The sequence below is a fragment of the Magallana gigas genome, chromosome 7 (assembly GCF_963853765.1).
Source record: "Magallana gigas chromosome 7, xbMagGiga1.1, whole genome shotgun sequence".
Lineage (NCBI taxonomy): Eukaryota > Metazoa > Mollusca > Bivalvia > Ostreida > Ostreidae > Magallana > Magallana gigas.
In genome coordinates, this window is record NC_088859.1 from 28,400,988 (window position 1) to 28,412,651 (window position 11,664).

General features: G+C 33.2%; 1 protein-coding gene across 2 annotated transcripts; it reads left to right on the forward strand.

Moving 5' to 3' along the window:
* The first annotated feature begins 1,841 nt into the window (after positions 1 to 1,841).
* LOC105339845 (eukaryotic peptide chain release factor GTP-binding subunit ERF3A) lies at positions 1,842 to 11,481 on the forward strand. 2 transcript variants are annotated; one of them, XM_066065549.1, is made up of 14 exons: positions 1,842 to 2,144; positions 3,270 to 3,347; positions 4,355 to 4,516; positions 4,624 to 4,657; positions 5,003 to 5,080; positions 5,381 to 5,561; positions 5,732 to 5,886; positions 7,550 to 7,696; positions 7,816 to 7,909; positions 8,375 to 8,455; positions 8,550 to 8,651; positions 9,493 to 9,564; positions 9,691 to 9,952; positions 10,384 to 11,481. In XM_066065549.1, exons 1-14 carry the CDS (start codon positions 1,970 to 1,972, stop codon positions 10,425 to 10,427), a joined length of 1,665 nt encoding a protein of 554 aa, XP_065921621.1. In that variant the 5' UTR covers positions 1,842 to 1,969; the 3' UTR covers positions 10,428 to 11,481. The 2 variants fall into 2 exon arrangements, with proteins under 2 accessions (XP_065921621.1, XP_065921620.1); XM_066065548.1 differs by having other exon boundaries at positions 1,843 to 2,144; positions 3,267 to 3,347.
* The last annotated feature ends 183 nt before the right edge of the window (positions 11,482 to 11,664 follow it).

Genomic DNA, 11,664 nt, shown 5'->3' on the forward strand with positions numbered 1-11,664 from the left:
CAAGATCGATATATAGTCAGAAACATTAAGCAAACTGTATTCCACTTATGACTTTATTTCTGAGACAAGACCCGTTGGCAGTAAGCAGTAAGCTGTTGGAAGTACGCATTAAGCAGTTAGCAGTTGACAGTTGGCTGCATGTCGTATACGGAATTCCATACAAAAATATTCCATACACGGTCATCATTTGCTTTTTCTTTTCATAGATAACGATTGATGACCCACTGGCATCGTACTGATTAGAGTTTTATAACTTATAAATTACAATATTGTTGCAAGTATTTTTTCCAGAGTTATTCTTTTCTTCTATATAAACCATAAACATTGGAAAGTAAAGCAGACATTGACTGTAGATCTATAAAGAGATAGAGCACCCTTATCCGTTAATTCTGTCGCCATTCTTGTGTTTGAATAGGAATTCGTTAATAATCATTCGTTAATAATCATTATATTTACATCCACCAAGTACGTACTATTCCCTCTATTTCTTACGGAAACGTATAGTTAATCCATAGCTCTATAGAAACAGCCAGACTGAAATCTACACGCTCCGTTTATCGATTGGTCGAAATCTACGGCGGCTGAAACTGACAAGAAAGTGACAGGAGTGAATTTGACACGCCCTGTTTATCGATTGGTCGAGACCTACAACTACCTAAGAAACATCACGGACTGCACGAACTAACCATGCCATGATGATATCAGACTCAAAGTCTCACTGGAGACGATTTGGCTGTTTCTTTTAGCTAACGTACTTATGTAATATGTACATTAACAGTAATTAATTTTGTGAATTTTACTTACTTTTTACGCTCAATTTATTAATTAGTTAAAATAAAGATGTTAATATAAACAATAAAATGCTCACTATGGTGATTCATGTGGGTTATGAATTCGAAGGTAGCGATCATTGCAGAAAAAATTTACATAACCCGCTAACGCGGGTTATGTATTTTTTCTGCAATGTCGCTACCTTCATATCCCAAATGAATCACCAAAGTGAGCATTTCATTGTTTAATTTTTTTCTCAGATCTAAAATAAATAAAAATACAGTATTGGAATTCTTCGATCGATACTAAAAATAGACATATTCTACTTATACTTTATGTTATAAATTAAGGAGACGAACACTGAAAAATAAACAGAGAGAGAGAGAGAGAGAGAGAGAGAGAGAGAGAGAGAGAGAGAGAGAGAGAGAGAGAGAGAGAGAGACTTATGTATGTAAATTGTTTAATATTTTTGGTGAATGAATATAGTGAATACTATAGCTTGTTTATTTGCATCATGGTCATGATCATCTACATATACATGTATTTGTATATACTTATTGAATAATATATTATTTATAAGCTTTTGTTTTTAATTAACAGGAATAAATATTCGGATATTATTATTATATATGTGGGGAAAACACGTTCAACTGTCATCTTTATTGAATTGTAAATATAAGGAAAAAAACAAAAACAAAAAAAACAAAGAATATTAAATGAATCGAACACGCGGGCGTAAACACTTTTTTTTTTAAAGGAGTAATGTAACCCGTGTCGTACACAGAGTGCCAAAAGTACGAGCTTACTCGCGAAATATTCGCGTTATAATTGTATCACGGTGCGAAATTTGCGCGGTTAATATTATCGCGACGCCGCCAAAGTTTTGTATTTAAAATAACACCAAAAAAGAGTGTTTATTTAATAGCTATGAAAATGAGCTCATTGTGCTTTCGTACGAACAATATAAAAAAGTTAACGGAAATGAAAAAGTCGTAAGTGTGGTAAGTTCAGATACATCACATTAATATACGAGTATGTTTGTGTACGAATTGATTTGATAAAATGTTCACCCGAATGCGCATGGTCTGACAGAAGTGACGTCACGTATGAAGGATATCCACGCGGTAGACTGTGTCGCAATAAGGACTATTTTGAAGTGAATTTGAGATACAAAACAGAAACAAATCGTATATACACCATGACCGAAAACGGGGAGAGTCTCGCCCCAGATTCCTGGGATCAAGAGGACGCCCAAGCCACGAGTGATGTTGCATCACAGTTGTCAAATCTCAACGTCAATGCCCCAGCATTTGTTCCAGGGCAAAATGTATTTGCAGCAGAGTTTGTGCCTTCTTTTCAAAAAGAGGCCCCAGGTAAATTATACATATAGAAGCTACGGTTACACACAAGCCCAAAATAAGCGAATTTTGGTCAAGGTTTGGTGACATTACAATGATGGATTATTGGATTACCGGCTGTCAAAAACTACAATGAATTTTCTCAACTTGTCTGGTTTTGTCCAGATGAGGGATTTGTGGTGTTGTTGATCTTCTCTTTAATTTGTTGTTGACGTGTTTAATTGATATTTGGTCACATTTTTCCATTTTCATCAATTTCAACATATTGTGCTGTATAAAATTATTTTTAGTCATCAAATGTGAGAACTTCCAATAACAAAAGGAACCATTTCAAGAGTAAAAGCAACAGAAAATGGTTTCTTTAACTCAAATTTTGGACATGAATCGTATCTTCCTAACATTAACCTGAGCATTAAAAGCACTTCTTATCAGATTATCAAAAAGTGCACAACAGTACTGACTTGTCCATATTCTTTTTTCTCTAGTATCGGACAAGTGTGACTCTTGTTTTCTTGCAATAATTTGTTTCTTTGAAGCACCATTTTTCCAATTAAATAAGACAACCTTTTCCCAATGTTAGTATGTAAATTTTCCAACAGTCATTAACCCCAAAGAATATATATTTCATTATGGCTTAGTAAGGTAGATTGCTACTGGAATTCACTTCTCATCTCAAACCAGAGTTTAAGTTGATAACAAAACACCAAAATGATGAATTTTAATGTTTAATGATTTTGTCAATTTTAATGACACAAAAATGGAATGATGGTCCTGTGTATAAATTGTGCTTTACTGATATATCATACAAAGAAGTTATACTGTCGAATCATTTAAATTCATGGGGGTCAATCAGTTTTTGTGGATTGCTAGCTTTTTACAGATTTGTCAAAAAGTAATTTGTGGATTGATTTGATAATTGATTTCAGTATTTGTGGAGGATGTAAATTTGTATAGAAGACAAACAGAAAAATTCTGTTATCCAGAAAAATGGTGCATCCACAAATATTGATGATTCTACAATATTAATTACTAAGATAAATTTGCCAAATGCAAACCAAATGGTACGTTTACAAATTTTGATATTGTATATAAGACTGTGCTTTTAAAATTATTGTTAAGACTTAACTTGTTTTGTAGCAGAAGTACAAGAAACACCAAATGTTGCAGAACCCCCACCAACTGAGCAAGATAAATCAGACACTGCTGAGACGGAAATGGGTCAGTATGCTATTCAAAGTTCCTTTTCCAAAGAAGAATAGAAAGTGAATTCATATTCTACCTCCTTTTCCTTCTATAATTTTCTTCCTCTAAAGTAGAGAAATGTTTCATAGGTGCAACAGTATGGCCAAATTTTAGAGGCAAGATCATTATTAATTCATTTTTATAACCATCCCACTTCATGGATGATTGTAGCAAATTTAAACATTGAAAATACATCCAGCATACGACTGGTAAAAAATCAATACTGCAGTGGATGCTAGGGCATAAACCTTTGTCAATAAATGGCATTTCTGCACTGCGAGGAATTAAATATCAATATACAGGTGTCATAGACTTGCAAACCATCGGTTAAGGCAATAATCAGCATGCATGTTTATAGACCTTTTGGCAGTAATCTTAAGATTTGTTCAAAATTTTTGAGAAACATCAGACTTAACCTTAGCTTGTCTACAACCCCTATTACTTTCACAAACTTGATCTATTTCTTAAATTTATATTTTCAGAAAAATTATTAGAATACACATTTCTTCTTGGGTTAGCTAGGGTTTTTGTCATTCATATTAATTACTGATTATTTATCAGCTAGTATTGCTGCTCTGTTAAAAAAAAAATAAGCTAATCCCGGTGAAAAAAAATGCATTAGAATTTCAAAAATGTTTTTTAACCACCTTGCAAACAGGTCCAACAGTATCTCACAACTTTGTCTAAGAGAATTTCTGTTTTACTTTCATTCGGCAAAGTATGATGTTGTATTAATGGGATATCTACTGTCCATGAGTATTCAAACAGAGGGATTAAAGTAACATAATTTAGTAATAACCTACATGTACAGTATGACTGGAACAATATACATAGTTATTCTGTTTGTACAGGTCATGTTTCCTAAGGACATCAGACAGAGCAGATTCATGTATTTTCTGATCAGTTTTTGTCGTCATACACAAAGCGTATGTAGGCGTTTGTCACCTGACCACTAAGGCCCTGATTTGTATGTTTGTTTACAGAGGCCACAGAGAAGTGGGAAGATGAGGCGGCAGAGGATGCTGATATGAACGAGGAGGAGGAAGAGGAGGAGGAGGATGAACCCGCTCCCGTCAAATCACTAGCTCAGGAAAGCCTGGGGCCCAAGAAAGAACACGTCAATGTTGTCTTCATAGGACATGTCGGTAAGTCTTGTGAGTGGACAAGCGATGGGTATTGTAAAAGCTGGAGAGAGAGAGACTGAGACAGAGTGATCTGATATTACTAAATTCATTTTTTATTTTGTTCACAGATGCCGGAAAATCAACTATTGGAGGACATATTATGTAAGTACAATAGTACAACTGTAAAATCTCTTTTATACGGAAACAGTGCTTGTAAACACATGCACATGTGACCAAGATAATGTTCTGTCAACTGTTCAAATGCTTTTAAATCCTTTCTAAATATCAACACAACCTTGCCATCAATTGGCAGTGCATTTTTGTTCATTGCCTCCTGATAAAAGTTAATGTACTCTTATAAATCAATAACATGAAGCAATGAATGGATAATCAGATCTTTATCATAAATTTCTCTTGATTTTTCTCTTTTTCGAATACCTGTATGCACAATATTGAAATACATATTGAGAATGTTTCTTTTTTACAATAAAAATGTTATCAATTCAGGTATCTTACGGGTATGGTAGACAAACGTACGCTAGAAAAATATGAGAGAGAGGCCAAGGAAAAGAACAGAGAAACATGGTAATTTTGGTCAGAAATGTTCGTTAAGCCAGGTCTAACTGGCACATATACTTTTAACCAACTTTTATTAATGTTTTACTAGCTGTGAACTAGTCTATGCCAAACAGGTGTGGATGATAGGTGTTGATAAGGCTTGGTTGCAAAATTTAGTAGTTGCAAACCAGGTTTTCTCCGGTAAATTGCAAAATAAAGTCATCATGTATAAAAGTTGGTTTACAAGTTGATGCGTTGAAAAAAATATATTTTGAATCAGTGATGGGAACATCAATAGCACAAAAAATAATTCAACTATTTTGACAGGTATTTGTCATGGGCATTAGACACAAACTTGGAGGAGAGAGAAAAGGGAAAGACAGTAGAGGTGGGCAGGGCCTTTTTTGAAACAGAAAACAGGCACTTCACTATCTTGGATGCTCCTGGGCACAAAAGCTTTGTACCAAACATGATTGGTGGGGCATCGCAAGCAGATTTGGCTGTATTGGTAAGTTTTCACATACATGTACATTTACTACCATGTAAAATAACGATGTTAATTTTACTGGTAGCTTTGAATATTGATACATGTTCGAATACCCATTTTTGGTGATTAAGATATACAGTGTGGAATTATTTTTAAAAATGTGTATATTGTTCATGATGTTTTTGAAACAGGTGATCTCTGCCCGTAAAGGAGAGTTTGAGACAGGATTTGAGAGAGGTGGACAGACCAGAGAGCATGCTATGTTAGTGAAGACTGCTGGAGTCAAACATTTGGTTGTTGTCATCAACAAGATGGATGACCCAACTGTCATGTGGTCAGAGGATAGGTAAGAATTTTCCTCTGTGAGGACTTGGTTTGATACTTGTATCTAGTGATGCTGGCTCTGCATGAGGATATGGCATTGGTCATTTCAAATACGCCTGTACATCAAGCAATCCATTTGTATCAACCTGTGTATATTTAAACAGTAAAATGCTTTCTTTGGTGATTTATGCTGAAATTTCCTGTAATCATCGCTGCGAATGAATCATCAAAGAAAGCATTCTATTGTTTGTATTTACATGTACATCTTTCTTTTAATAAATGAATGAATTGATCATAAAAAGTAAGTAGAATTAACTAAATTGTTGTGAAAAAATAGCCAAGTCAACTTAAGGGGGAAATTTGGACTGACTTCATTTTGGTAAGGCCAAAAAAAAAATTATGTGTGTTTCCTATTTCATCAAATTTTAAAATAGGGTAGGTAGGTCGGCTTTTTTTTTTTTTTTATTTTTTTTTTAAATGAGCTTTTAACTGTTACAGAATTAAAGCTTTCTTAAATCTAAGGTTTATTTGGAATGTATACGAAGATTTTATTTTCATGTAAATAGAAAATATAAATATGACAGCCACTATGAATTAACAGAGTATAATATTCATTACCACAAATATATCATATATTGGTTATTAGTTCTATTTTCTTGTTCAACTGACAGAACAGTAAACATTAATATGGTAACTGTAAGTGTTGATTTCAGAAACAGAGGAAATTCTGGTTGATCAGACGAGAGCCTTAGAATTAAATCTTTTCAATATCAAAAAAAAAAAAAGAATACATAATTAATGGTTTAAGGCTAATTTTAAAAACTTCATTTGCAATTGAACTGCAGCATTTTAAATTCATATTTATAATGTGAATGATTGTTGGGCCTATTCAAAGACTTACGATGTCTGCAGTCTCCACACCCAGAAATTAAAAAAAAAAAAAACTTTGCCTCTGCTTTTTTCTTGTACATCTTTATATTAATTTTTAACACATCACTGCCCTATGAAACTATTTATTGCATTGATAATTTAGCTAAAATATCCTACTGTCAATCTGCACTTAGAAATCTTTAAAATGCTTTAATGAGTGGTGTTTTCTATTGAATTGTTACAAGCGTTTTTTGAACTCTGATTTGTAAAGACTCTATTGTTTAAACCAATTACGGCTGGTAATCTGGATTTGGTTAATAAAAAGTGTTAGGGTCGGCGCATAAAAAATAGGGTCGGTCGGGAAACCGGAAACACACATGTTTTTTTTTTTGGCCTAATTTCGTGCAGTCTGTGATTTTTCTTGAGGTTTCATGAGGTTGCTGAAGGTTTCGACTTATCGATAAATTGGATGTGTAGATTTCTGTATTGTCAGTTTCTACAGAACTATGAATTACGATCAATTTCCATAAAAAATACAGGAAAACATACTTGGTAAATATTTATTATTGACACTATGTTGTAAAGTAGAGGGCATGTAAGTAAATAGGAAACTTCAAATTTAGAAACAAAAATGCCTCTATTGGATCTTAGATTGATGATGCAACATTAGAGTTTTCGACACACTTCAGTTAGATCATTATGTATCAAAGATACATTCTTGTAATCCTTGTCTGAAACTTTATTAAATAGAAATGCCAGTGTGATAATTTATACCATGCTATTAGTGTTTATCAACAACATATATTCAAACACAGATTCAACGAGTGCAAAGAGAAATTACTACCTTACCTAAAGAAGTGTGGGTTCAATCCAAAGACAGACATCTTCTTCTTACCTGTCTCCGGATTAACTGGTGCATTCCTGAAAGACATACCTGACGAGTCTGTATGTCCGTGGTACAGGTAAAGAACTAGTTATTGTTAGTTTGACAAAACGAGACATAGAAATAAAGTGTTTATTATTGTCATTTTGAGGAGACTGAAAGAATGTATATTACTTATATCTTGTTCTTTTGTTTTAGAGGGCCATCACTGATTACCTACCTAGACACAATGCCTTCATTCAACAGATCCATAAACCAACCTGTCCGCATGCCTATTGTAGACAGATACAAGGTCAGTAGACAGATACAAGGTCAGTAGACAGATACAAGGTCAATAGACAGGAGAGGGTATTCCCAGAGGAAGCTACTGGTACTGTGAAAAGGATATTACTACGTTCACAGAAGGGCTGCTCTCTATAGCATGTTGCTTCTTTTCCCATTTCTTTGATTCAGCATTGAAATTTAAGGCATGTTCACAAGAGCAGGTGCTCCCAAAAAACTAAGGCATGTTCAGAAGAGCAAGAACTCTCTAAAAACCCTACGCAGAAATTTTGATGAGCACCCACTCTGCTGAACATGCCTCAGGTCTAGCAACTTTTGTATCTTTCCAAGACTCAAATCTGATTTAGACTTAATTTTGACTTCTCTGAATGGAATGTTGGAAAAATTACATGCACATACATGCCTGTATTGATGGTTAGTACTGTGATAAAGTTACTGTGAATAACAATGAATATTTCTTTACTTACTTTTGCAGGATATGGGCATCTTGCTACTAGGAAAATTAGAATCTGGATGCATATTTCGGAACCAAACATTCCTGCTAATGCCAAACAGAGTAAGCCTTTTCATTCAAGAAAGTATACAGGTATTTAAGACAGATTTCAGTTGTTTATACATTTATTTTTATATTTTCTTTTGTTACTTTTAAGGCCAGTGTCAAAATCATGCAAATTTTCTCGGATGACATTGAAGTGGAAGAGGCCAATCCAGGAGAAAATCTCAAACTGAAAGTGACCGGAGTGGAAGAAGAGGTAAAGTTCACGCGTTATCCTGAGTTTAAGTGGAGTTGGGAAATTTTTTACTTTTCACTCATTTAAGTAATCATTTTTCCGTTGTTTTTTACTGACAATCTTCAAGTACATATTAATTGCAAGTGTTCACAAGCGTCAATTTGAAAAGGCTTTTCAAGTGCTTGTAAATCTGCAAGTGTGACGAGAAAGAAGAGTAATTACTGTGGTTTCATCAATATTCGTTGAATACCAATTTTCGTGGATTTCGTTGTTAGATTGATCCACGAAATTAAATGTTCATTGAAATTCAATTTTCAATAAACATTTTGTATTGATAGGATCATTGGCCACGAAATTACGTATTCTTGAAACTGTGGTTTTCAGAAATTCCATGAAAATTGATACCCACGAAAATTAATGAAACCACAGTATGAGGAAAGGAAACAGTGAAAATGACAACATAGGTCACAATCTTTACTCATCCAAACATGATTATTAAGTTTATAGTTATCATGTCTGCGCTGTTCTTCTTTCTGTCACACTTTGAGTTGGCTTGCTTTTTAGCTCAGTTTTAAAACACTGGTCAAGATTTTAAAACGTCAAATTTCAAACAGAAATATCATGTCTGCGCTGTTCTTCTTTCTGTCACACTTTGAGTTGGCATGCTTCTTAGCTCAGTTTTAAAACGCTGATCAAAAATTTTAGAACTCAAATTTCAAAAATAAATTAATGTACGTGAGATCAATTTAACCATGTCATAATATATACTGACCCTGATTATATGGATATTTTTTTTTTTGTTTAATGAGGAAATTATTTACCTTTAAAATGATAATAAAAATCATTATCTTTATTTCTATAGGATGTATCGCCTGGGTTTGTATTGTGTCCTTCCAATAGTCTATGCCACACAGCAAAAACATTTGATGCTCAGGTAAGCTTAGAAAATACAGTTGAGATGTGAGAATGCTCAATTACTATCAATTTTCAAAATTTAGAACATACAAAAAAGTGATGATCATGCTGAATTCTATGGATAAAAGTTCATGGTTTCTTCCAGATTGTGATACTGGAACACAAGTCCATTATTTGTGCGGGATATAGTGCTATTCTACACATTCATGCATGTGCAGAAGAAGTAACGATCAAGACCCTACTGTGTATCATAGACAAAAAGACTGGCGAAAAGGCCCAACTGAAACCTAGATTTGTGAAACAAGATCAGGTGGCAATAGCAAGAATAGAAGTCAACGGAGGAATGATCTGTTTAGAGACATTCAAAGATTTCCCTCAGATGGGACGATTTACATTACGAGATGAAGGTATTCAGTTTTCATTAAATAACTAACCAGACTTTTTTTTATGAGGAATTTCTTTTATTAAGAAAATTATGCAAGTTCAGGTCCTAGTGAATATTGAGATTTAGAGAGAGTACTGGAAATTTAAGGACTTTTCGAAAACTTCTATCAATTTTGACCAAAATTAATGATTTTAACTCCAAAATTCTTTGGATGAGTAATTATTAATCATGTTTTGTTGGTTTCCAGAAACCGTGGTGAAATTTATATCAATAATGTATTTTAATTTCACACATACATACATCAAAATGCCTGAAAGTTTTTTTTTTTTTAAGTCATTTTCCTTTATCATATTGGTCAAAAGTGTGAATGGTAATTAAAAAAACACTGAGTTGGATATGTAAAATAAAATTAAATTGAAGATATATTTGTAATTTTGTGATTTTTTTTTCCAGGAAAAACGATTGCAATAGGAAAAGTTCTAAAGATCCGTGAATAAATTAAAAACTGACTTTGAGAATTCAATTGGAATGCGACACTAGTTATGCTTTCAGTGCTCAACAGAAATTTGCCTGTTAGTGAAAATTCCAAAGAGGACTGATCTTTGAACTTGGCAACATACAAATGTACATGTACTTGGCAGATTGTTTCTGCCCTCTGGAGGTTAAGGGCAAACTTGTACATGTACAAAGGTGCTTTATTGTGTACATTTTATTTTAACAGTTCAAGTTGGTTTTAGAAAATTATGCTGTTTAAAATAGGGTGGTTTTTTTTTTTTACTATGCAATGTGCAGAAATCATCAGTATATTTTGATTTGTTTTTTTTGGGGGGAGGGGGGGGGGCTGTTTAGGCGATTTGTTAATTAATTTTCTTAGCTTGAACGCTTGAAATCTACATGGAAAACTTGTACATATCAAATCGGTTGTAAATTTTTTTCATAGAATATTTTAAAATAAATTCTAATTTTCAGGAAAAAATGGACCCACCAAATAGATCATGAAATTAAATGTAGGCTATTTGAAGCATTTTCTATTAAATTTCATCTGTTGCCTTTGAATTTTTTTATGTTTGCCATGTTCACTGTATAATTCATAACATTGTTCAGTTTGTATGTTTTTGCAAAGTTTACTGCAGATGGCTATAAACTATCATAAAAAGATACAAATATATGAAATCATTTATGAAATTCCTAACTGGATGAACATTTCAGTCAAGTGATTTAAGCTAAGATAAAAGGATAAAAACTTAAAATAATAAATATATTAATGGTAAATTTCTTAGATGACTAAATTTTGTTCACACTGCAAAAATATTAATGATGACTTGTTTCATTATAATTATGCTTTATTGAGGTAAGATTGTGAACACCATTTTATGGCAATACAAATTTCATGTATTTATGATGTATACCAGTACATGTGTATCTAGAAAACAATTTCTTGGAACAGTTTTGTTGATGTCACAGTCTGTGTTATGCAAAAAGTGCTGTAAAGATTTGACACCTTTGATATTTGTCAAAATAAGGTATAAAATTAAAAATATTAAATACTTATTTGGATGTTTTTTAGTTAACCTTAAGTCTGATGATTTGACGGTCAGTGAATGTTCAGAGTGATGGGGACATGAATTCTCAAGTTTGGTCTCTTGAAGATTCTAATTGACTTTGCTTGAAGAGGCAACTATGGAAAATAAAGCTGTTTTACAGATTTTTATTTATCGAAGGCTGTACCTCTCG

Coding starts and splice junctions, on each gene's coding strand:
- LOC105339845 (XM_066065548.1), top strand. CDS start 1,970: ATGACCGAAAACGGGGAGAGTCTCGCCCCAGATTCCTGGGATCAAGAG. Junction 4,517..4,623: donor TGTCTTCATAGGACATGTCG/GTAAGTCTTGTG, acceptor TTTTGTTCACAG/ATGCCGGAAAATCAACTATT. Junction 8,652..9,492: donor TGACCGGAGTGGAAGAAGAG/GTAAAGTTCACG, acceptor TTATTTCTATAG/GATGTATCGCCTGGGTTTGT.